General features: G+C 38.9%; 1 protein-coding gene, 1 long non-coding RNA gene and 1 pseudogene across 4 annotated transcripts in view; all 3 read right to left on the reverse strand.

Moving 5' to 3' along the window:
- Positions 1–27,767, reverse strand: part of LOC139082292 (uncharacterized) — a 312,080-nt gene that overhangs the window by 114,575 nt on the left and 169,738 nt on the right. The gene's annotated exons all lie outside the window — the stretch shown is intronic.
- On the reverse strand, positions 4,734–5,327 carry LOC103540616 (eukaryotic peptide chain release factor subunit 1 pseudogene; annotated as a pseudogene).
- LOC139082291 (eukaryotic peptide chain release factor subunit 1-like) lies at positions 5,454–6,047 on the reverse strand. Its single transcript, XM_070612722.1, has one exon. The coding sequence runs from the start codon at positions 6,045–6,047 to the stop codon at positions 5,454–5,456; it is 594 nt and encodes a 197-aa protein (XP_070468823.1).

Below are 27,767 nucleotides of genomic sequence, written 5' to 3' on the forward strand. Positions count from 1 at the left end.
TTAATCAGAGTATTTCATTCCCATGTCATGCCAGATGAATATTCTCATGACCCCACATTGTCCTAGTCAAGAAACAACTTCTTCATTTGTCCAACGTAGAACAAACACAAAGGTGTTAGAGATTCTGACTAAAGGATTAGTTATAATCAAGGGATATTTGTGCACAGTATAAAATAAACGTACAATATAAGACATACTACAACACTTCTGCCATCCCCACCCCAAGGAATTTCTCTCCAGCTTTTCTTTTCTTTAGCACTCACTTATCACGAGTGCCATAGGTCTACTCTCTCAAGTGTGTCCTTGTCATTCATCTCTCCTCTTCCATGTCAAGAGGTTTACCAATCCCAATTCCCAGCATTGGCAGTCGAAAATTCTAAGAAATTTAGGCAGAACCATTTAGTTCTCTGGGATTCAACCCTCACCTTTCAGAATATACTCAGACTCTCTCCATTTGGGATTCTCATTTTGGCAGCATACCACCTTCCCCCACTCACAAGCTTTTGGAAATACATGGGAGTCTTTTATAGTTATCAAATGACAGGGGCCAAGTTCAGCAAGATGGCAGGGTAAAAGATCAATACACAAAAATCAATTGCTTTTCTACATACTAGTAAAAAACATTCTGAAAATAAAATAATTCCATTCATGACAGCATCAAAAAGAGTAAAATACTTAGGAATAAATTTAGCAAAAGAGAAGTAAGACATGCATACTAAAAACTACAAAACACTGTTGAAGGAAATTAAAGAAAAACTAAGTAAAAGGGAAGAATTTCCTATTCATGGATTGAAAGATTCAATATTGTTAAAATGGAAATACTCTTCAACCTGATCTACAGATTCAATGCAATCCTTATCAACATTCCAATCTCCTGTTTTGCATATATGAGCATGTTGATCCTAAAATTCATATGGAAATGCCAAGAACCCAGAATAGCCAAGACAACTTTTAAAAAGAACAAATATAGGCAGAACACTCTTTGACATTGATCTCAGCAGTATCTTTTTGAATATCATGTCTCCCCAGAGAGGGAAATAAACAAAATAAACAAACAAATGGGTCTACATTAAACTAAAAAGCTTCTGCACAGCAAAAGAAACCATCAGCAAATCATGGCATCACCTCAATCTGATCAGAATGGATATTATTAAAAAGATAAGAAATAACAAGTGTTGGAGAGGATGTGGAGAAAAGGAACTCTCATACATTGCTGGTGAGAATGTAAACTGGTGCCGCCACTATAGAAAACACTATGGAGATTCCTCAAAAAATTAAGAATAGAACCACCATATGATCCAGCTATTCCACTTCTGGGTATTTAACCAAAGAACACAAAAACACTAATTCAAAACCATATATGCACCCCTATGTTCACTGTAGCATTATTTACAACAGCCAAGACTTGGAAACAACCTAAGTGCCCATCAGTGCATGAATGGATAAAGAAGATATGGTATATATACACAATGGAATACTACTCAGCCATAAAAAAGATGAAATCTTGCTATTTGCAACAACATGGATGCACCTTGAAGGCGTTACACTAAGTGAAATAAGACAGATGGAGAAAGCCAAATACCGTATGATTTCACTTATATGTGGAAGATCAAAAAAAAACGCATAGATATAGAGACTAGATTGGTGGTTACAAGAGGAGAAGGGGTGGGGGAGGGTGAAAAGGGTAAAAGGGCACATATGTATAGTGATGGATGGTAATTAGACTGTGGGTGGTGAACATGATATAGTCTACACAGAAATAAAAATATAATCAATATACTCCTGAAATTTATAGAATGTTACAAACCAGTGTTACCTCAATTAAAAAAAAAAATTTGGAAGACATACATTTTCTGATTTCAAAGCTTACTACAAAGCCACAATAATCAAGACAGTGTGCTACTGGCATAAGGATAGTCATACAGATCAACAGAATAAAACTTCGATCTAGAAATAAACCCCTAAATTTAAGGTTAACAGATTTTTGACAAAGATGTCAGGATAACTGAATGGGAAAGAAGAGCCTTTTCAACAACTGATGCTGGAACAACTGGATATCTGCATGCAAAAGACTGAAGTTAGATCCCTACCTCACAATATATAATCAAACCAAACCAAAACAAATGAAAACTCACATGGATCATGAAACTAAATGTAAGAACTAAAAGTATAAACTTTTAGAAGAAAACATAAGAGTAAATCTTTGCAACTTTGGATTAAACAATAATCTCTTATTAATAATCCACTATTAGATACGACTTTGCACCTACTATGATGACTTTAATCAAAAAGACAGTTGATAACAAGGGTTGGTGAGGATGTGAAGAAATTGAAACCCTAGGCACTGCTAATGGTGTAAAATAGTGCAGCCACTGTGGAAGACAGTCTGACAGCATCTCCAAAAGTTAAACATAGAGTTAACATATGACCTAGCAATCCCACTCCTAAGTATATACCCTAGAGAATTGAAAACATATGTCCACACAAAAATTCGTACACAAATGTTCATAGCAGAATTATTCCTAAAAAGTAGGGGGCCAGCCCCGTGGATGAGTGGTTGAGTTTGCACACTCCACCTCCACAACCCAGGGTTTCACCTGTTCAGATCCTGGGCACGGATCTAATACCGCTCATCAAGCCATGCTGAGGTGGCATCCCACACAGCAGAACTAGAAGGACCTACAACTAGAATTTACAACTATATACTGGGGGGCTTTGAGGAGAAGAGGAGAAAAAAAACGATTGGCAACAGATGTTAGCTCAGGGCCAATCTTTAAAAGGTGGAAACTACCCAAATACCCATCAATTGACAAATGGATAAACAAAATGTGGTATATCCATTATCCATGCAATGGAATAATATTTGGCAATAAAAAGGAATGACATACTGATACATGCTCCAACATGGATGAACCTTGAAAACATCATGATAAGTGAAAGAAGCTAGTCACAAAAGGCCACATAGTATATGGTTCCATTTACACAAAATGTCCAGAAAAGGCAAATCTATAGAGACAAAAATTATGTTAGTGGTTTCCAGGGAATGGAGGGAGGGGTGTGATGAAAATATTCTGGAAATAGATAGTGGTGATTATGGCACAACTTTGCGAATATACTAAAAGCACTGAAATATACACTTTAAAAGGATGATGTTTATGGTAAGTGAATTATATCTCAATAAAGATGCTATTTTTAAAAAAATGATGTGAACCTACTACTGGCAACTTAGGCAGGGACCCTGTATACTAGACATTCTGAAATATCATGAGATTCCTGTTCAATAGACATTTTTTAATGAAACATTATTGGCATTTATTTCTGAGCCATTTATTTCTGAGCTAAATTCTGCTGGTTTTTTTCTCATTAGCACAGTTGTAAAAAATCAGTGTTCTTTTGTAGAAAAGCCACCAATTAAGAAATCGAAAGATTTGATACTAGTCTCAGCTCGGCTACCAGAAGTTCAGGCAAGTTATTTCACATCCCTGGGCCCGTTTCATCATCTAACAGATGCAGAGTGTGATGGTTAATTTTATCTGTCAACTTGGCTGGGCCATGGTGCCCAGTTATATAGTTAAATGTTATTCTGGATATTTCTGTTGAAGGTGTTTTTGGATGAGATTAATATTTAAATTGGTGAACTTTGAGTAAAGCAGATTGTCCTCTATAATGTGGGTGGACCTCATCCAATCATCTGAAGGCCTAAATAGAACAAAACACTGACCTCCCTAGAGCAGAAGGAATTCTGCCAGCAGACATCCTCTGGACTCGAACTGAAGCATCAGCTCTTCCTGGGTCTCCAGCTTGCAAGCCCACTTTGCAGATTTTGGACTCGCCATTCTCCAGAATCACATGAACTAATTCCTTAAAATAAATTTCCTTCTATGTATTTATGTATCCTATTGGTTCTGTTTCTCTGCAGAACCTTACAAAGCTCTAAGGTGTCTGCCACCTCCAGTAATATCACACTCAAAGCCATACGGGTATTGAAAGCTGCAGGTGCTTCCAGAGCATTTACAAGTTTGAATTGACCTTACCAATTCCACTGAGAAAAGACAATCATGTGGTAAGTGTCTACAGAAATAATACTTGCATTGACTCACCTGCCTTATAACTGTCCTCTAAAGCTGAGAATGGAATATAATGGTCCCTGAAAGTCTATGTGATCAGAATATAAAAGCAGATGTTCATACGTCTTAAGGACAGCCAGACCTAAGAGAATTAGGTATAGGTGGAGTTTATTTGTAGTTTCGGTACACCTGAGTCCCCTATTTTCAGCATGTTTTGCGTGTTTTAATGGCAGAAAACCAAGCACTGAGGCAAGAGAGGGACTTTGACATTTGGGGAAACAGGATCAACCCAGAACACCTGACAGCATGTATGCAACCATTTACTTTGCCCATAAGTAAAGCAAGCCCAGATACCCTCACAGAAGCCAAAGGTATCAGTCTTCATTATTAATCATAAACACTAAATTCTCATATTTTTTTAAAGTAAAAACTGGGATTCTTTTTTAAATTAGTCCAAAGTGGCATTTAGGAACTTAGTTGTAGGCTGTTGCGCTGACACCCTGACAAACCTAAGTGTAGGGTTGGGTCTGGTTTTGTTTTGGTTTTCTTTTCAATATCCAATGCTCATGGATTAAGTTCTGGAAATGTTCCAATTGCACCACGGGTATGCTCCTTGGGTTGGATGCTGGAGGGTGAGGCACGTTTTGCCGAACCCACGTCGACTACCTAGTAGTCATCAAGGTCAAAAAATTCATCGTCTCCTCCTTGGTATTCCATTCCCTGGAAATCTACTCGGTACCGCAAGATACCTCCAATTCCACCAAATCCTTTCACAAACTGGGATCCTTCTTGTGACTTATCAGTGACAATTTCCAACGTAGCTTCAAATTTTTTATAGTTGTTAGCAAACCATTCCAGCAGGGGCATGCTCTCAATCAGCTCATGTTCTTGTCCTGTCTCTTTGTCTGTGAAATGAGATTTACCCTTCTCTTGTTCTGGAGTTAGGTAGAGAATTTTCTCCTCTTCCGTGCCTTGGCAATGAAGAACATATCTCATTATACGCAGATTTTCATAGACTATTAGGATCTCTACAGCTCCCATTTCTAAAGCCTTTAGTGTATCTTCAACTCCAAAACAGTACTTGCCCGTGTCCTGGCTGATTTCATCAAAGTACCGCCCTATTAATTTCTTCTCTTGAATGAATTTCACGTTGGACAGGACTTCAGTAGATAACTCAATAGCTTGGTTGAATCCATTTTCACCACCATAGGATATATCAACTAATTTTAAAACTTTTGATTGCAACCTCTGATCAAACATATCAGATTGACTTAGTTCAGTTTTAAAGTCAGCTGATCCAGCTAAAACGAGACCAGCCACATTTACTTTGTCCCCTGAAATAATGAGCTGTACAGCAGTCTCAGCTACTTTCCGAACATAGTTATGTCACTTTTCCATTCTTAAACAGGCAAAACGCAAGGCTGATTGACCTCCTCTACCATGTTTCTTTGGGAGATCCACAGTGAATTTGTGCAGGACTTCTCTTGTCTTTCCTTGGAGTGTGCCAAAAAGTGCACCACTACCATCTATTACAATGAAGCCAAACTTGCTATCATCTGAAAGTAGTGCTGTAAGAGCCTCTGTATGGAATTTGTTGTCGCACAAATACAACGACGTATTAACTGGTTTGAAAGGTTCAAAGTCAATGTTGACTTTCTTTTCCTTTCCTTCTTCTGTTACAATTGTACCACAGTAAACAACCAGTCCATTTGGAGGTACTTTGTTACAACGTTTGAGTCTTTGCTGTACAGATGTAATGGCTCCCAAGACTGAAAGGCGGTTTACACGTGATTTAATGTTAGATGCACTTCCAAACTCATCTGCTAACATTTTTGCCACTCTTGAAATCTGGTCTTTGGGAGGAATGATCAATGATATCATGCTTGTGCCATTGCCGCGGGCCGCCTCCAAGCTCTTAATGAGCTTCTTGATCTTCCAGATCTCCACGTTCCTGTCGGCTGCACTGGGGTCGTCCGCCATCTTCTCGCCTCCTCCTCCCTAAGGGCCCAGTACTGGGCGGCAGCGGCTGCTCCTCCCCAGCGGCGGCTCCACGGCGGCGGCTCTGACGTGGGACACTGGCTCCCTCCCTAAATTATCATTTTTTAAATATATTCTATGTTATTCTGTGACTGACCAGCTAGATGTGTATTATTCCAACCTTTTCATTTTTCTCTTTACCTGGCAACGTGAGTTTGTGCCATTTCACAGCTCATTTGCACCTCTACCAGCTTTGCTACACTCATTACTATCTCTGGCAAAAGATTCGGTGAGAGAGGAAGCTGATGCAAATGAGATTTTTAGATTTTCCACCTTCTCCCTTTCTACCATGACCATGGCTAATCAAGAACTGACTGTGCAAAGAGCAGAGAATGCAATTCGGCATTAGGTAAGGAAAGCTTCACACACAAAATCACTAGGAATGCCTTAAAGGGAGTATCAAGTAAATAGGAGCAACTGTGACATAAGATGACATTTTCTTGTTAATGTTACCTGACGCTTTCTGAAATGTCTTAAGAGAAATAATCACGAAAAGTTTACAACAGTAATTCATCAACTCATTTCTTAGTGCAGAAATAGCTTCATTGAGTAGCAGTGCCTAAAAGCTATATGGTGACTTAGCGGAGCTGTCAGGAATCATTCCATTCAAAAAGTGTGTGATTGAAGTCTGCTAGGTTCTAGATAGAGTTCCATGAGGATACGAAGATGGTAAGACACAGCTCCCACTTACATTTTAGTGGAGAGGCAGATAAGTAAGTAAATTATTTCAGTTTAACTTGGCTAATTCTATGATAAGGGAATTCCCAGAGTACTAGGAGAGGACAGAGGGAAATTTATCCCAGTCTGGCAGGTCAGAGAAGTCATTTTTTAGGAGGTGATACCTGAGTTAAATAGGAAGGGGTGATTAGGAGTTAGGTAGTTTAAGAAAAGGGAAAGGTAGTTTTAGACAGAAATAAGAACATGGACAAAAACATGAATAATTAGAAGACTTTGACGTTTAGGAACAACTATAAGGAGTTCTATATCCTGGATCCTAAAGTCATGTAGAATCATGTATCAGACAATGAGAAAGGAGACACAAGCCAGTCATGGAATTACCTTAATTACCTTTCCTGAGAAGCTTGAGCTTGATCCAGTAAATGGTGAGAAGACATTGAAGAATTTTAACTGTGAGTAGTGTGCTTACATTGGTATTTTAAATTGATCATTCCAGATAGATAGGGTGGGTGGGTCTGGATAGTAGGGAAAACATCTGAACAAGGGAAATCTGTTGAAACTATTAAGAAAGCTAAGATGGGAAGATCTTGGCTAAACAAAGAAAGCTCAGGTGAGGAGAAAGGAGAAGATTTGAGAAATATTTAGAAGACAAACTGTCAGGATTATTGAATAGTTGGATATTGTAGGAGAGGCAAAGGAAAGACTATAATCATTTCTAGAATTCCAGATAGGACACAGAACAAGGAGCAAGTGGAGGGGATTTGGTAGTTGATGAGTTCAGTATTAGTATGTCAAGACCACCCAAGGAGAGAGGACAAGCATGCATTTTCATATTCAAGTGAAATTCAGATTAAATTAAAGCTGGTGACATACATACGGGAATCATCAGCATAGTAGTTCAAGTTATGAGTGAATGAACTACCCCAGGAGACAGTGTAAAACACTAGCTCTCAATTCTGGCTCTATGTTAGAATCCACTGAAAAGATACTTACTCCCAAGCATCACCTCAGACCACTTAAATCAGAATTTATGAAGACGTAGCCAGGGTCTGGAATTACTGCATAAGTGAAAATAAAGATGAGCCCAAGGCTACAAGCCCATGAAGAGAACAAGAAAGAAATGGTCAGAAGCATATGAAGAGAACCAGAAAGAAGAAAATCTGCCACTACTTTCATACTCCCAATTGTATTCACTAGAATAGAATGAACATGACATAATCACTGTTTTAACAGGAAATACTGTGACATACTATCATTTCAGAAATCCTTGACCACCGTAACAGCATTCCACTTGAAGAGTTCAAGTTCTATTTTACCAATATAGAGTCAATTAGCTGGTTACGCCCCATTATAACAAATACGTTCCCAAAAGTTTCATTTCCTTTAAAAGGTGATGAAGCATATCTTATTTTAACTAATCAGATACATTCAATAATTATAAAAGCTCCAAGAGAAAAATCAAAGTCCTTTATGGGACAAAAAGTTTTGTTCTTGAGGATTTATCTGTTTAGCTATTTTATTTTTCTTTATTTTTCTTAAAGAGCTGTTAGTTGGGGGATGGGATAGAACTTGAATACATTACAGATTGAAATTTAAAAGTTAATGTACATATTTATATTTGTACTATTCAACACCTAAGGTATAAACGGCATGTTTGCTCCCCCAAATTATAGTTTTATTGATAGAGGCAATATAAATACACTGCTTTTTCGATGCAACCGAAAATGTGACTATGACCTCTAACAATGGTAATGTAAGTATTAATTTCCATCCATCTCAGCAACTGGCAGCGTCCATCAATTATAGCATTAGCTGCCCAGTAATTGCAGCTGCAAAAAGCAGAATTAGTATATAAGCTACTGTCACTCACCTGAAATTTTACAGTTCTAATTAGTGAGCCAGGAAGGCTGTCAATAACTAAATGCTCAATGATTGGCCTGCAAAGACAGCATTTCCCAACCCTTCCCCTGACTCACTCATCCAGCATTGTCATGTTATTTCTTCCTACTTCAGAATTCTGACTGTCTGAAAGAAAACTATTTTGGCTTCTGGCAACATTCCTTAACAAGTAAGAAGGACATGGGACAGAGAGATGCTCTGAGTCCACCTGCAGTCTGTAGAAAAGTTGTTTCATACTCCCTTTTACCTCTATCTCTATGCTACTGGCTTTTGCAAATTCTGATACTGCAATTATTACTTTATTCATTTACTGTAACATTTTTGAGAACTTTATATGTGCCAGACACTTGGCAGGTATTAAGGATATACAGATAAGTAGTAGAAAGAGATTCCAGCTCTCCCCTGAGAAAGAGAGCCACTCTATTCAAAATAGGGAGATAAACAGATTGACAATCAATAAATGAAAGAAAACTATCATAGCGACAGATTCTAGGAAAAGAATTAAAGTAGAGTGATGGGATTGAGAGAGGTAAACTACTTTGGATTTGGTAGCTGGGAAAGGCCACTCTGATGCTATCCGAGCTGAGTCACGCATAATGAGATAAGAATCAACATTCAAAGGCCACAAGGAAGAACATTCTAGTAAGAGGGGACAAAAGCCTGAGGGCAAGAATGAATGAAAAACTTCGCATATTTGAGGAAAAGAAAAAGGCCGTTGCGGAACATAGTGGGTAAGGGTAAGACTAGTCCAAGAAGAAGTCACAGATATGAACACAGACCACAGCGTGTAGGGCTATGTAAGCCATGGAAAGGAGCTTGAATTTCATTCAAAATACAATGAGATGTCAATAGAGGGGTTTAAATTGATTTACATTTTTAAAAAACTACTTACTCTGGTCACTTTATAAAGAATGGATTATAATCTGTGAGAAATTCTTACACATTTTGCAGCAAGAACATGAATAAGATTGCTCATAGCATTATTGTGCATAATATCAAAACCTGGAAATAGACCAAATTTTCTTCAGCAGCAGAATAATAAATCAATTTTGTGACATTCTTACCATAGACTACCATATAGTAATGAAAATGACCAAACTATAGTGAGATATATCAACGTGGGTGAATCAAAAAATAACTATGGGGAGAGGCAGGACCAAGATGGTGGAGTGAGTGGTCTTCTTTGTCTCTCCCCCTTCGAATCTACAACTAATTGGACATTCACCAATTAACAAAGGATATCCAGATAGCATCTCAAGACGCCTGAGATACTTGTGCGGCTCTACATTGGAAGGCGGAGGGACTACCCCCCGGGAGGAGGTGGAAATAGGTGAAAACTCTCCGACCCCCAACACCCGGACAGCCTAGTACCTGCAAGAGGCTCTCTTCCAGCAGACTGCCCCATAGCATCACCACACACCAAGGGTGGGAGTGTGCATTCACCAGCGGAGCGACGGTGGTAACAGGTGACAACAGCCCTACCTAAGCCCCCCGCAATTACACCTAAGCCCAGGGGGAAACTCCAGGGTTCTGCACCCACCGGCAGGGAAGGCCTCTGCTCACCACTAGCAGGGAGGCTCCACTCAGAAACCAGAACAAAGGGAAGCTCCCAGGGAGCGGATTCCCTGGCACAGCACCAGCCTGCCAGCTGCTGCTGGGCCCACGGTCTCCAGCTGTGCACGGGTCGGTGCAGGAGGTGCCCAGACTTCCCGTGGACGTGGTTGGGGACTGGGTGGAGCTCCAGTGCCTGGCTCAGTGGCCCAGGGGGAAACTCCAGGGTCCCGCACGCACCCCCCCACACACACACACACAGCAGGGAAAGCCTCTACTCGCCATTAGCAGGGAGGCCCCACCCAGAAACCAGAACAAAAGGAATCTCTCAGGGAGCGGACACCCCAGCACGGCACCAGCCCGCCAGCTGCTGCTGGGTCCACGGTTTCCGGCTGTGCACAGGTTGGTGCAGGAGGTGCCGAGACTTCCTGTGGACATGCTTGGGGACTGGGTGGAGCTCCAGTGCCCGGCTCCGCGGCCCAGGGGGAAACTTCAGGGTCCCGCACCTGCAGGCAGGGAAAGCCTCTGCTCACCATTAGCGGGGAGGCCACGCACAGCATTCAGAACACCAGGAAGCTACCTAGAGCAGAATTCCCCACAAGGCATCAGCTTGCGAGCCACTGCCAGGCCCATGGACTTTGGCCGTGTCCCAGACGAGGCAAGGGGCTCTCAGAGATTCCGTGAGAGTGGTGTGGGGCAGGGTGGAGCTCCAGTGAAATGGCTACGTGGCCCAGGGGGGAACTCCAGGTTCCTATAGCAGCCTCAGCAAAAGCCTCTGCACAACACTAGTGGAGAGGTCCCAACTGGCAATCACAAGGCTGGAAGGCCCTAGGGCAAAAGTAGCACAGCCAGGTGAGCTAACGACAGACTGCAGAAGATACCCATGGCTCTGCAGGGACCTATAGTGGACAAGTGTGATCTTGTGGGCTCTGTCAGTGACAAAGCTGCGATTATTGGTGCTCCTGCTCCCGGCTGCTGGGAAAGCCCATAACACCACTGCAGACCCCAAGGAGGGAGCACATCTAAGTGGGCTGCAACAGTAGGCACCAGCAGCCTGAGACCCCCTTGCGATTGCCCCCACAACTGACGAGAGACCCCACAGGACCACTGTGACTACGAGGAGGGGTCCAGGTCCAGTCAGTAACAGTTGACAGGGGTCCTGGGTGGTGCAGTCTAAACAGCTGCTCCCCTCCCACACCAGTTGCAACAAGTGGAAGCAGCGACTAAACTCTATCTCTATGCGGAGGCACAAATCAACACCATCAAGCAGTATGAAAAAATATATTAAATCTCCAGACCAGAAGGAAAATGATAAGCACCCAGAAAACAATCCCAAAGACAATGAAACCTATAACCTAAATGACGATGATTTCAAAACTGCCATTATTAGAAAACTCAACGAGTTAAAAGAGAACTCAGATAGACAACTCAATGAGTTCAGGAGCTATGTCACAAAAGAGCTTGATACTATAAAGAAGAATCAATTAGAAATACTAGAGATGAAGAACACAATGCAGGAGATTAAGAAAAATCTGGACTCTCTGAACAGTAGGGTCAATAATATGGAGGACAGAATAAGCAATCTGGAGGATAGGAATATAGAAATGCTGAAGACAGAGGAGGAGAGAGAACTAAGACTAAAAAGAAATGAAGAAACTCTCTGAGAATTATCCGACTCAATTAGGAGATGCAACATAAGGGTTATAGGTATACCAGAGGGAGAAGAGAAGGAGAAGGGGGCAGAAGGCCTGTTCAAAGAAATAATAGCTGAGAACTTTCCAAACTTGGGAAGAGAGATAGAACTTCATGCGACAGAAGCCAATAGATCTCCAAACTTTATTAATGCAAGAAGACCAACCCCAAGACATATAGTAGTGAAACTAGCAAAAGTCAATGACAAAGAGAAAATAATAAGGGCAGCCAGGCAGAAGAAAATAACTTACAAAGGAAACTCCATAAGGCTATCAGCAGATTTCTCAGAAGAGACCTTACAGGCTAGAAGAGATTGGAATGAAATATTCAAAACTCTGAAGGACAAAACCTGCAGCCAAGAATACTCTACCCAGCGAAAATATCCTTCAAATATGATTGAGAAATAAAAACTTTCCCAGACAAACAAAAGTTAAGGGAGTTCATTGCCACAAAACCTCCTCTTCAAGAAATGCTCAGGAAGAACCTCATACCTGAAAAATCAAAAAAAGGAAAGGGATTACAAAATCCAGAACAAAGGAGATAAGCAGAAGGACAATAACAGAAAGTAGCAGCTCTCCATCAGGACAGGTTAGCAAAAGTTAAATAAAACATTAAAGATAAACGGAACGGAAACACCAAGAATAAATATAACCTAGTCATTTTAACCACAAACAACACAAAAAAGAAGAGAAAAAAAATCGGACAATAACAACCTAGAAGGGGAAGAGAAAAGGGAAGCAACGTTTTAATTTGAGGAAATAAGAGGCTATCGGAAAAAGGAGTATCTCATCTACGAGATGTGTTATACAAACCACCTGGTAACCACTAAACAAATAACAAGAATAAAGACGCAAATTACAAATAAGAAGAAAGCCAATATAGAAATTTAACTAGTTGAACTAGGAATCCAAAAATCATGGGACGAGAAACAAAGGAAATGCAAAAGAACCAGAAAATAAGTGATAAAATGGCAGCAGAAGGCCCCCAAGTTTCAATAATCACTCTAAATGTAAATGGATTGAACTCTCCAATCAAAAGACACAGCGTGGCAGGATGGATCAAAGAACAAGATCCAACAATATGCTGCCTCCAGGAAACACACCTCAGCCCCAAAGACAAAAACAGACTCAGAGTGAAGGAATGGAAGACAATAGTCCAAGCTAATAATCAACAAAAGAAAGCAGGTGTTGCCATACTTATATCAGACAAAGTAGACTTCAAAGCAAAACAGATAAAGAAAGACAAAGAGGTTCAGTATATAATGATAAAAGGGACGCTCCACCAAGATGACATAACACTTATAAATATATATGCACCCAACACAGGAGCACCAAAATTTGTAAAGAAACTATTAACAAAACTAAAAGGAGACATCAACAACAATACAATAATAGTAGGGGACCTCAACACCCCATTAACACCAATCAACAGATCATCCAGACAGAAAATCAACAAAGAAATTATAGAATTAAATGAAAAATTACATCAGATGGACCTAATAGATATATATAGAACACTTCATCCAAAAACAGCAGGTTACACATTCTTCTCAAGCGCACATGGAACATTCTCAAGGATAGACCATATCTTGGGAAACAAAGCAAGCATCAATAAGCTCAAGAGGGTTGAAATAATATCAAGCATCTTTTCTGATCATAATGCTATGGAACTAGAAATCAACTACAAGAATAAAACTGGGAAAGGAGCAAAAATGTGGAGACTAAACAGGATGCTACTGAACAAACAATGGATTATTGAAGAAATTAAAGAAGAAATCAAATATCATCTGGAGACAAATGAAAATGAAAACACACCATACCAACTTATTTGGGATGCAGCAAAGGCAGTCCGAAGAGGGAAATTCATTGCAATACAGGCTCACCTCAATAAGCAAGAAAAATCTTACGTAAACAACCTCAAACGACACCTAACGGAATTAGAAAAAGAAGAACAAACAAAGCCCAAAGTCAGTAGAAGGAGGGAAATAATAAAAATTAGAGCAGAAATAAATGAAATTGAAACAACAAAGGCAGTAGAAAGGATCAATGAAACAAAGAGTTGGTTCTTTGAAAAAATTAACAAAATCAACAAACCCTTAGCCAGACTCACTAAGAAAAATAAGAGAGAAGTCTCAAATAAATAAAATTAGAAACAAGAGAGGAGAAATCACAACAGATACCGAAGAAATACAAAGGATCATAAGAGAATACTATGAAAAACTATATGCCAACAAATTGAACAACCTAGAAGAAATGGATAAATTCCTAGACTCATACAACCTCCCTAAACTGAATCAGGAAGAAATAGAGAATGTGAATAGACCAATCACAAGTAAAGAAACAGAAACAGTAATCAAAAACCTCCCCCAAAATAAGAGTCCAGGACCAGACGGCTTCTCTGGAGAATTCTACCAAACATTCAAAGAAGATTTAATACCTATGCTTCTCAAACTATTCCAGAAAATAGAGGAAGATGGAGCACTCCCTAATACATTCTATGAAGCCAACATCACCCTGATCCCCAAACCTAACAAGGACAACACAAAGAAGGAAAACTACAGGCCGATATCACTGATGAACATAGATGCAAAAATCCCCAACAAAATTTTGGCAAACCGAATACAGCAATACATCAAAAAGATTATACACCATGATCAGGTGGGATTTATACCAGGGACACAGGGATGGTTCCACATCCGCAAGTCAATCAACGTGATTCACTACATTAACAAAATGAGAAACAAAAACCACATGATCATCTCAATACATGCAGAGAAAGCATTCGACAAGATCCAACATCCATTTATGATAAAAACCCTCAATAAAATAGGTATAGAAGGAAAGTACCTTAACATAATAAAGGCCGTATATGACACACCCACAGCCAACATCATACTCAATGGACAAAAACTGAAACCCATCCCTCTGAGAACAGGAACAAGACAAGCGTGCCCATTTTCACCACTCTTATTCAACACAGTACTGGAGGTTTTGGCCAGAGCAATTTGGCAGGAAAAAGAAATAAAAGGAATCCAAATAGGCAATGAAGAATTAAAACTCTCGCTGTTTGCAGACGACATGATCTTATATATAGAAAACCCCGAAGAATCCATAGAAAAACCATTAGAAACAATCAACAGCTACAGCAAAGTTGCAGGGTATAAAATCAACATACATAAATCAGTAGCATTTCTATACGCTAACAATGAACTAACAGAAAAAGGTCTCAAGAACTCAATCCCATTCACAATCGCAACAAAAAGAATAAAATACCTTGGGATAAATTTAACCAAGGAAGTGAAAGATCTATACGATGAAAACTACAAGACTTTCTTGAAAGAAATCGACAACGACATAAAGAGATGGAAAGACATTCCACACACGTGGATTGGAAGAATAAACATAGTTAAAATGTCCATACTACCTAAAGCAATCTACAGATTCAACGCTATCCCAATCAGAATCCCAATGACATTCTTTACAGAAATTGAACAAAGAATCCTAAAATTCATATGGGGCAACAAAACACCCCGAATTGCTAAAGCAATCCTGAGAAAGAAGAACAAAGCTGGAGGCATCACAATCCCTGACTTCAAAACATACTACAAAGCTACAGTAATCAAAACAGCATGGTACTGGTATAAAAACAGATGCACAGATCAATGGATCAGAATTGAAAGCCCAGAAATAAAACCACACATCTATGGACAGCTAATCTTTGACAAAGGAGCTGAGAGCCTACAATGGAGGAAAGAAAGTCTCTTCAACAAATGTTGCTGGGAAAACTGGACAGCCACATATAAAAGAATAAAAATCAACCATTCTTTTTCACCATTCACTAAAATAAACTCAAAATGGATCAAAGACCTAAAGATTAGGCCTCAAACAATAAGCTTTCTAGAAGAGAATTTCGGTAGTACACTCTTTGACATCAGCTTCAAAAGAATCTTTTCGGACACTATAACCCCTCAGATGAGGGAAACAATAGACAGAATAAACAAATGGGACTTCATCAGACTAAAGAGCTTCTTCAAGGCAAGGGAAAACAGGATTGAAACAACAAAACAGCCCACTAATTGGAAAAAAATATTCACAAGTTATTTATCCGACAAAGGGTTAATCTCCATAATATATAAAGAACTCACACAACTCAACAATAAAAAATCAAACAACACAATCACAAAATCGGCAGGGGACATGAACAGACATTTCTCCAAAGAAGATATACGGATGGCCAATAGACACATGAAAAGATGCTCATCATCACTAATCATCAGGGAAATGCAAATCAAAACTACACTAAGATATCACCTTACACCTGTTAGAATGGCAAAAATATCCAAAACCAAGAGTGACAAATGTTGGAGAGGCTGTGGAGAAAAAGGAACCCTCATACACTTTTGGTGGGAATGCAAACTGGTGCAGCCACTATGGAAAACAGTATGGAGATTCCTCAAAAATTTAAAAATAGAAATACCTTACGACCCAGCCATCCCACTACTGGGTATCTATCCTAAGAACCTGAAATCAGCAATTCTAAAAGTCCCATGCACACCTATGTTCATCGCACCATTATTCACAATAGCCAAGTCATGGAACCAACCTAAGTGCCCAGCAACTGATGATTGGATAAAGAAGATGTGGTATATATATACAATGGAATACTACTCAGCCATAAAAAAGGACAAAGTCGTCCCATTCAAAACAACATGGATAGACCTTGAGGGTATTATGTTGAGTGAAATAAGCCAGACAGAGAAAGACGAACTCTGTATGACTCCACTCATAGGTGGTAGTTAACATACGGACAAAGAGAACTGATCGGTGGTTACCAGGGGAAAGGGGGGGTTGGGGGGAGGGCACTAGGGGTGAAGTGGTGTGCCTACAACATGACAAATAATGATGTACAACTGTAATTTCACAAGGTTGTTAACTATCATAATCTTAATAAAAAATAACTATGAGTGGAAAAGCAAATTGCAGAATAATATATACAGAATGATTCCATTTTTAATAAAATTCAAAAGCATATCCAAACTAATCAATATCTATTTTAGGACACATACATATATGGTAAAAAATAAAGTAAATCAATGCAAACTGTAGACACATCCTAAGGTGACCTCTAATGAGTTACACCCTTGTATAATCTCCTCTCCAGCAATATGAGTGGAACTTGTGACTAAGGCAAAGGTGATAGGATATCACTCCTGTGATTACATTGCATTATATAAGACTCCATATTAGCAGACTGAAGTGAGACATCCTCCCACTGGCTCTGAAGTAAGCTGACATGCTGTGAGAGGGCCAATGACAAATCCTACGCAGAAAGAAACTCTCAAGAGCTGAGAGTGGCCCCAAACCAACAGTTAGCAAGAAAATGGGAACCTCAGTCTTATAACTACAAGAAGATGAATTCTTCCAACCGCCTGAGGGAGCTAGAAGTGAATCTTTTGCAGTTGAGCCTCTGATGAGAGTTCAATCCAACCAACATCTCAATTGCAGCCTTGTGAGACTCTGAGCAGAGGACCCAACTAAGCCATGCCTGCACTTCTGACCCACACAAACTGTAAGATAATAAATGTGTGTTGTTTTAAGACACTAAGTTTGGTGATTTGTTACAGAGTAATAGAAAACTAATACAGATATAACAAACACAAAATTTGGAGTAATGTTTACCTTTGGGGTAGGTAGGGAAAGGGATGTAATCAATGAAGGTCATTGTGTGGACTTCAAAGCTAGACTTAATATGTTCTTTTTATGTCCACATACCCTCTAGGCTTTACAGATGGGTATATATCTGATCTTCTTAGTCTATTTTTTTTTTTAAAGATTGGCACCTGAACTAATATCTGTTGCCAATCTTCTTTTTTATTCTTTTTCCTTCTTCTGCCCAAAGTGCCCTAGCACACAGCTGCATATTCCAGTTGCAGGTCCTTCTGCCTCTGCCATGTGGGACACCACCTCAGCATGGCCCAATGAGCAGTGCCAGGTCCACACCCAGGATCCGAACCAGTGAAACCCTGGGCCACCACAGTGGAGCACGTGAACCCAACCACTCAGCAATGGGGTCAGGCCCCTACTTGGTCTATTCTTAAGTAAACAATATGCTTCTTAGTCAATCATATTTTTGCCTTAAATTCTATTTTGTCAAAACCTAAAACTGTTAGCCCAGCTTTCCTTTGGTTTATATTGTCCTACATATTCTTTCCCATGCTTTTATTTTCAACATTCCCATGACTTTGTTTAAAAGTGGTACTCTTATAGAGAATATGTTGTTGGATATTTTAAATCAAATTTTAGAGTCTCTGACTTTAACTGTCCAAGTTAACTCATTTATATCTATTGTAATTTCTGTTATTTTAGGAACGAATACTGCTATCATTTAAAAAATATTTTTCATTTTCTGTACTGTCTTTGCTTTTCTTTTCTCCATTCCTGTTTTTCATTAGATAGATTGACTGTTCTTATTGTATTTACGTCACATTTGCTATACGTGCTCTTATAGATGGTTTTAACTTAGGACCCATTTAAATTTTCGCCCTAATGAGACAAGTGCTACAGCATGCTGGCATGTTCCTTTGGACTCCTCCAGCCCATTATGTTAATTTTAGTTTTGAATTCTAAAATTTCCCCAGAGCTGAGGGAGGAATCCAGCAGCCCATATTGGTTTGCCATTCTGTTAGGACAAGAAATTTTTCATTACAATATTTAGTTATGTTCTACTTCTTAAGCTATGTGGCAGGTACAAAAGTGTTTTTTTTATTAGTCTTTAAGTTTTATGTATATGTTATATATATTATTTTGTATGAATCATTTATTTATTGATTTTTTAAATTAAAAAGAGTGCCTGGCACAGGTAGATATTTAGTAAATTAAGAAGCTGAGTATAAAGAACTAAGTGATTATTCTCTTGATCACTGTTTCACAAATACTCTGGTAACACTAACCACTATGATATTATTCTAACAGATAAGAAAGGTCTTGTGTAGCTTTTCCTTTTTACCTAGAACCAGTGTGCTTTCTATCACATTTATTTGTTTGAAACATTTGATGCCATTATTAGTTCATAAATAATGTATCTGTTTATCCCAAGCACCCTTAGGCACTTGAAGCATATTGCTTTTAATTAAGTACCTGTTATATGCAAATCATTGTAGTTATTAATGTGGAGGATATGACAAATAATTTAGCAGAACCCACAATGAGCTTATCTTCTAATATTGGGAGATAGATATGTCTACAAATAATTATAATGGAAGACTGAATGTGATAAGTGCAAAAAGGGAGTATAAATAGATGAACGGGAAGTGATAGGAGAGGGCTTTATAAAAAGATTTCCAGACTGATCCTTTGAAGAAGGGAAGAATTGGCACTTCTTAAATGTATTCTTCTCTCTCACCTCTGGGCCTTCATACACACTATTTTAACTGCACATACGCTCTTAAGTTTCCTCGAAGCCTAGCTAATTCTCACTTATCCTTAGATTCTCAGCTTTGTTGTCATGTCTTTCAGAGAGACTTCCAGCCCCCGCCCTCACTTCCCTGAGCCTGGGTTCAGCACCCTTCCTATGTGTGCCCCCCAAAATCTGGTAAGTTAACTCTGTTACAGCTTTTATCATAGTCTATTGTAGTTACCTGTTTATTTACAAAGTGGAATGATTCTGTGTATGCTAAATTTTTAGCTAGAGATTTGCAGGCATCTATTTGTGTGAATTATTCGTATTGGGGAAATAGATCTGTGAGAAGAAATTTTTTTTAGCAAGGACAGAAAAGAAAGGAAAATGGAGACCAGAATGTGCATCACTTTCCAGCCTGTCCCCAGGGACTGGATCTGACAGAACTTTGTGAGCCCTGGGGCATAAGCAGCACTGCTTGGGAGTTCAGGTGACAAAGCACAACATAGATGTGGGGCTCAGAGCATGTCTGACCTCCTGTTGAAGAATCACGTGTCACACCAGCCCAATGGCAACATGGTGGTGGCTCAAGGATTTTGCAAGGATGAAAATATGAGAAATTGAACACTGGGCAGGTGGCATTCATGTGGAAGTGCCTCTAGCAGTGATGGTGTCAGGCACCAGGAAGAAGTGCCTTTGCAGGAGCACATTGAAGGATGCTGGGAGCACATATGAAACACCCTGGGGAATTCTCAGGGCACTCAGGAGGCTTAGAAGGAGAATGGAGGTCCCCAAGTTACGGAGGTTTGAGGCACAAGCCCCATGCCAAATTCAGGCATGAAGGTTAATGCAACTCCATTTGCATCTAAGAGATGATAAAATCTGCAGATTTCTGTAGGATTCTTTCTATATCCCCTACTAGATTGTGACTTCTTGAGAGCAGGGACTGTGCCTTGTTCACTATGGTGTTCCTAGAATTTGGGACAATGTCTGACACAAACTAAGTGAATCATACGTGGTATTACAACTGAAAACTGCTTCTTCTAATCCAGGACTCTTTACCACTGTATTGAATTGGCTCCTGATTTCCTTTATAACAGACTTTTGAAATAAGGCTTTAAAGAAGTGTAGAATTTGTGCTTCTTAAACACATGTGTTCTTCTTTATCATATCTAGGCCTTCATAAATGTTATTTTAGCTGCGTATACACTCTTTTGCATCGTAGCCTAGCTAATTCCCACTTATTCTAAAGGTTCACAGGCATCTATTTGCATGAATTATTTGTACTGGGGAAAGAGACCTGTTTTGTATGGGTGACTCAGTTTCATATGGGTTAATTAAAGTGAAATTGCAAGCAGATAAAAGATAGTAAGTGAAACTTTCAAACATTCCTCTCAGTCTGTTTCAAACCACATCCATTAAAATACAGTGTTATCTGGTAAGAACAGATGGGTTTTCAAACAAATATAATCAATCTCCAGTATAATTTGGTCAATGCTGTATGATTAAGTTTTGAAATTGTGTGCAGAGGGTTTTCTCTATAATGTCCCAAAAACAGAACTATTTGGGAATCAGTCCATGCTCAATGAATATTACCTTCTTACATTTAGATTGTAGGATTACCTGAAAATTTCTACACATTTCATATGCCCCATTGGATGCTTTATAAATAACAACAAGATACATCCACAGTATACTGTCGATGTAAAGGCTGGTATGTGTTAAGCAGCATTTTTACTTAGAAGGCTGAATCTCTGTGTTGTGGTGAGAAATCAAATCTAACGTCAAAACTTCCCTGTAAGAGGACACAATTTTTCATAGTGATGAGAGAATGCATGGCAACCAAACTCATTTTTAAATTAATTTACTGGGCCATTAAATAGTACGTATAGATTGTACAATATAAGAGGGTTACACTCTTGCCTCAAAGAGGTAAATCAAACAAACAGAGAGAATTCACAGCTTTCACAAGCTTATACGTCCCTGCTGCAGAGTTGCCTATGCAATGTCAGGGCTCCTGAATGGTCTAGACACATGTCTTCCCTAAGGAAGAAATTAAAATTTATGCAAAAAGCTATATGGCACCAATAACAACCTAGACTCTTGTACCTCCACTGTCAAAAAGAACAATAAACTGTGAATATAACAATGGATATTGAGTCTGACAGTGTAATGGGAAATAAATGCCCCAAAATAAAAATTAAAAAAAACCTTTTTGTGTCTTTGACTAAAATAAAATAAAACTTCTCCCATTAAAAAAAATTGACATAATAGACCTAAAAATAGACTGTGGGAATAATGGGATTCGTGATAATTTCACCTAGAGCCGAGTGTCTGACTATCTTCTAGAAAAGATATTCTATGTGTCTCATGTGTGCCCTCTCCATCCTCTGACAATCCATGAGACACCCCTTGTTTTGGCAGGCTCCCAACCAGAAAGTCAAAATATTAAGAAATCATTTATAAAGGGAGGTGACTCATCTGAAAATATTTGCATTACACTTCCCACTGATCAAGAAGCTTAAGGAAGAATTCCAGTAACTTAGAAATAACAATACTTTGGAGAAAGCCAAATGAGAGTTCAAGTAGAACTCATCTTGTCTGTGCAGACAACTGCTACACAATTTGATTCCTATAGTCTGTTTAAAATATGTATGTCCACATTTTACTTATAGCAAGGTGTTATTCTTGGGTGAAAGAAACTTCCCATTTATTTTTGCTTTCGAAATCATATATTCTCACCCTCTAAAGTCTACAGGAATTCCAATCAATCATTCTTTGGGGCACATTTTGTTTTTCTAGGTTCATAGGAGAGTCTTAAAAAGTTAGATGTATCAGGGGCCGGCCCCGTGACTGAGTGATTAAGGTCATATGCTCCACTTCGGCAGCCCAGGGTTCGGATGCTGGGAGCGGACATGGCACCACTTATTAGGCCATATTGAGGTGGCATCCCATATGCCACAACTGGAAGGAGCCACAACTAAAATATACAACCATGTACTTGGAGGATTTGGGGAGAAAAAAAAAAAGCAGGGACAAAAAAAGAAGAAGATTGGCAACAGTTGTTAGCTGAGGTGCCAATCTTTAGGAAAAGAAAAAACAAAACAGGTGTATCAGAAGATGCCTCTCAGTCTGTAACCAGCTTTACCTTTTCTTCATACGGTGACTCCATGCTTGTTCAGACACTGGTTTTCCACTATCTGTCCACTTTGGGTTCTGTCTGCAACATTTTTCACATGCTTAGCTTTTTTGCTAGGACAACATGGTCCTTATGTTGGCTCGTGGCCTTTTTTTTAAAGAGTGGCCCTGAACTAACATCTGTTGCCAATCTTTTTCTTCTTCTTCTTCTTCTTCTCCCCAAAGACCCCCAGTACATAGCTGTGTATTCCAGTTGTAGGTCTTTCTGGTTCTGCTATGTGGGATGCCGCCTCAGCATGGCTTGATGAGCAGTGCTAGGTCCACGCCCAGGATCCAAACCAGCAAAACCCTAGGCTGCCAAAGTGGAGCAGCAAACTTAACCACTCAGCCTCAGGGCTGGCCCCTGGCTGATGGCTTTTGATGGTAGCATCATTTTTTCCCAAAGCCCAGTGCTTGGTCACTCATCCTTTCCTGTTATCCCATAGCCATTCCCTGGGACAGATGTGCAAGCACTTCTGAGATGCTGTGCTCCAATGGACTTGGTCCATGTGCTTATCCTACAGGGAATCCTCTCGCCCATCCTCAGGCAGAGCCAACAATTAAGTTGTATAGTACACGCACAATAGAACCTGGCTTGGATGGTAGGTGGGGGAGCTGGAATCTAGCCCAGCTCTCCTGGCTAAGCTTTGTGTCTTGGCTCTGGTCTGCATCTGCCCAGACAGTGAGCCTTTTTCTAATTTACACAGAAACCTTGTATAGGTCAGTCAGTGGTGGGCCTGACCACAGGTCTAACACCATTCTGGGTTTAGGCCACTCTCCCCTCAACCTCCTCTAGGGTGGATTCTACTCTTGAATAATCCATTTAATTCCTTTAATGGCTCTGAAACAAAAAGCTATTAAGCCTTTCCTACCACCACTCTTTCCCCATCCCCACAAGAAGGACATGAACTTTAGGAATAAAGACCTGGGGTCCATACTGAGTGGTTGAGGGAGGAGAGAAATAAAGTACAGCAGGAAAGTCCTTTCAAATAAATGTAAAGCAAAGTATTGAACAAAAAAGGGACAACAGCAACAATTAACATCTTACTCTGTGCCAAACGCATGTACCTAATTTAATCCTCACAACATGTGAGAGATACTATAATTCTCAGTTTACAGGGGAGAAAACTGAGGCAAAGAGTTTACCCAATATGGTGAAAGCCACACACTCAATAAATGGTAGAATCAAGACTGAACCCAAGCATTCCAGGTCCAGAGCCTGTACATTTAACCACTTACACCATAATAATTCTATGACTTATTCTGTCACAAAAGTAATTCAGGAAAACTGTTGAAAGGATTTGTTCTCTAAAAATTGTGAAGCCACTTTAGAAGACAACTTGGCAGTTCCTTGCAAAGCTAAACATAGTTATCATATAGTCCAAAATCACTCTTAGATATTTACCCATCTGATTTGAAATTTTATGCCCATGCAAAACCCTGCACATGAATGTTTATAGCTTTGAACATAATTGCCAAAAACTACAAACAACCAAGATATCCTTCAATAGGGGAATGGATAAACAAATTGTGGCACATCCTTACAATTGAATATTATTTAGCAATAAAAAGAAATGAGCCATCAAGTAACAAAAAGATATGAATGAATTTTAAATGCATATTGCTAATTGAAAGAAGTCAGTCTGAAAAGGCTATATACTATGTGATTTGAATTATAGTTATATGACCTTCTGGAAAAGGAAAAACTAGAGCAACAAAAAAAGATCAGTTATTGTAGGGGGTTCAGGGGAGGGAGGGTAGATTGAGATAAAGCACAGGGGATATTTTAGGGCAGTGAAACTATTCTGTTTGATACTGTAATGGTGGATACACAACCATTTGTCAAAATCCATAGAACCTGACAGCACAAAGAGTGAACTTGAATGTACGCATATTTAAAAAAAAATCATTTAGGAGCCAGGAGAGTCCAAAAGGAATGACAAGAGAATCTAACTGTATTATAAGTGTATGAAACAACCTTACTGCATGGGATGGGGGAAAAATACTGACCTAAGTAGTTTTGGAAATTAATGGAGTCCATAAGCCTAAAGGCAAAAGACACTGCACATAATTACTGTACCCTAGTTGATAAAGTTGTTTCACACAGGTATGGGGTTAATGATTCTGAAGTTGCTATACGTGTATACTAGAATTTAATAACTAATTAAATGGATGGCAGATGGTGGAAGCCAGATTTCTCACTGTTGGAATGGAAGTTTACAGATAAGCAAGTGAAGAAGCCTAGAACGATCCATGTGGTAATAGATTACTGCTGGAGACAAAAGTAAGAATTCAGTTTAGTAAGAATATAGTTTAGTATAGATACAGATGGTTACATACATAAATATTTATAGATATATATTTATTTCTTTGCTCTGTCAGTTCAGAGGGCCTAAAAGAAATGACAATCCAATAGCAACAAGTACACCTTGCATCCAGATCTTGGCTTCTAATGCCCTTCTCCAATAAAAGAAACCATGGTTCCTTGGAGAAATGGCTGATCCTAAGACTGAGGCCAGGGATTCAAGATGAGATGGAGCATCTTTTAGTGCCAGAAAGTAAGGAAGTGGGCAAACACACACAAATTGATGGGGATATGTCAAAAAGGAACAAGAGTTTCCAATGGCCAAAGCTGTAACAATTTGAGAAACAAAATAAAACAACACTGGATTATAACCCGAGGTATAAATGTAATTCAAAGAAGAGTATGAGAAGAAAGTTTTCAAGTTACCGTCAGTAGCCAGATTTTACTACATCAAAAAGCCTAAGCTTGCTCCATGGCTGGTGAAGAGACCTGTTAAGCTGAAATAGTGACTTTATGTACAGGATTGACAATAGAAAGGAACCCAAGGTCAAACTATCTTGAGCCTTTATCTTGTAGGCAATAAGAAGGTGATGAATATAAACTTCACTGTAAATCATAAAATTAGTGACATTGAAGAGTCTACAGAGTCAAGAAAATCAATTAGAATTCTATTACAGAAGTCGAGGTGCAAGATAATAAATACTGATCAAGTACTGTGGCATTAGGACTGGAGGGGTAAACTGATATTTGGAAGCAATAATTAATAGATTCAATTGTAAAGATGAATAAAAATGAATCAAGGATAACAAAGTTTTTGAATATGAGTGATGTGGTAATGCTGGTTACTTAAAAAAAAAACCTAATAAAGGAAAAGAATCCATTTTAAAAATTTAGTTAGAATAGAAATGTCTAACTGGAGACGGAAGTTCATAATTCAATCAGTAGTAAAATGAACCTAGTAAGCACTTATTTAATTATTGTAAATGAATGAGCAAATAAATAAAATGGCAAATACACTTTGTAGATAAGGATTATAGAGTCATCTAAATATAAATAAAACTTGAAATAAGAGAATAGATGAGATCTCTAAGAAATGTCATGTAGAAAGAAAAAAGCAAAAAATGACAGGTTAAATGCCAATAATATGGAAATAACATAGATAACGTTTTCTGAAAACTATGTGCTAAATTAGATGTACATAATAAAAACTGACACCACCTATTTCTACACATCTTAACTACCAGGTCTGAGAACAGAGGCCACATGACTTTACTATTTGTTTCAAGAAAGTTCTGACCAGGAAGGTAAAGCTTTAAACCAAAAAATAACTTTACTGTTTGCTTCAGGAAACTCCAGCAAACCAATTTGTTCAGGAAAATAACTAGCTCATCTGCACAAATATGTTTTGTATCATTACAACAGAATACTTATGTGGCCAAATAGCTTACCTATCAAATAATAGTTTACTTATCAAAACTCTGTTCATGATTCTCACCTCATTGTATCCAGCAATATTAAACCATTATGTTGTGAACTTTGCCCAATTCCAATTATTTCCCCACCTTGAAAGAACTGCCTTATACCACGTGAGTTCAGAATGGAAAACCCTATACAAACCCTCCTCTGATCTCCTCCTTCAAATACAGTACAAAGGTTACATCAAGGTGGCGTTCTTCCTTACTACAGTAGGTCACATAAACTCAGCTTTGCTTTATCGTCAGGTTTTCTGGTGGACTTTGGGGAGATGACAATTACAAAATTAGAAAAACTCTTATTTCTGTAAATTTCAAAGAGAAAATTAAAAAAAAAGTGTATCTTATACAAATCATAAATCAAAGAGGAAATCTGAATGAAAATTGCAGACTATATATGAATACACAACACACAGAAAAAATTAAGTCATTGATCGAAGGAAAATATATACCCTAAAATACTTATGCTAAAAAAACAAGAACTACAAAATAAACCTAAGGAAAGCAAAATAAAGGAATTAATGAAAATTAAAGCATGAATTAATGAATTAGAAAACAAAAACAGTAGAATGGGTAATGTATTCCAAAGCTAGTCCTTAGGGGAAAAAAATAAAATGACTATCCAATAAGAGTCATGAAATTGTACAAGAATTATACTGGCATAAACATTACTAAATTCAAGGAACAGAAGCAATACAAAGTGCAAGTGCAAAGAAGGCTTTGGACTTCTAGACTTTTTTTTGCAGAAAGCAGATTAAAAATGATATCCAAGTTGCAATCATATTATGGGAAAAGGACAACTTAGAAGATGGAGCCAATAGCTACGGAGAAAAGCTCATAGAGATAAGGACTGAGCCCTAATCAAGGAACTGAAAAAAAGCATACTCATGTAAATTTCACAATTGCTATGGACCAAGATTGCTATGTGCATCATACCTCCCACCCCTTTTGAAAAAGAGTTTCTATTGCAATCATCTTTTTTTTTTTTTTGAGGGAGAGTAGCCCTCAGCTAACATCTGCTGCCAATCCTTCTCTTTTTGCGGAGGAAGACTGGCCCTGAGCTAACATCCATGCCCATCTTCTTCTACTTTATATGGGGGATGCCTGCCACAGCATGGCTTGACAAGCAGTGCATAGGTCTGCACCCAGGATCCAAACTGGTAAACCCCAGGCCGCTGAAGCAGAATGTGCAAACTTAACCGCTGTGCCACTGGGGTGGCCCCTATTGCAATCATCTTATACCTGTGTCACCACTGTATATTGGATGAATGGATGGCAGATAATCTTGTCTCTTTAGCTTACAAGTTGTTAGATCAAGAGGAACTTTAGGGAGCCGGCCTGGTGGCACACCGGTTAAGTGCCTGCCAGATCCTGGGTGCAGACGTGGCATTGCTCGGCAAGCCATGCTGTGGCAGGCGTCCTACATATAAAGCAGAGGAAGATGGGCACAGATGTTAGCTCAGGGCCAGTCTTCCTCAGCAAAAAGAGGAGGTT

The sequence above is a fragment of the Equus przewalskii genome, chromosome 3 (genome assembly GCF_037783145.1).
Source record: "Equus przewalskii isolate Varuska chromosome 3, EquPr2, whole genome shotgun sequence".
NCBI classification, from domain to species: domain Eukaryota; kingdom Metazoa; phylum Chordata; class Mammalia; order Perissodactyla; family Equidae; genus Equus; species Equus przewalskii.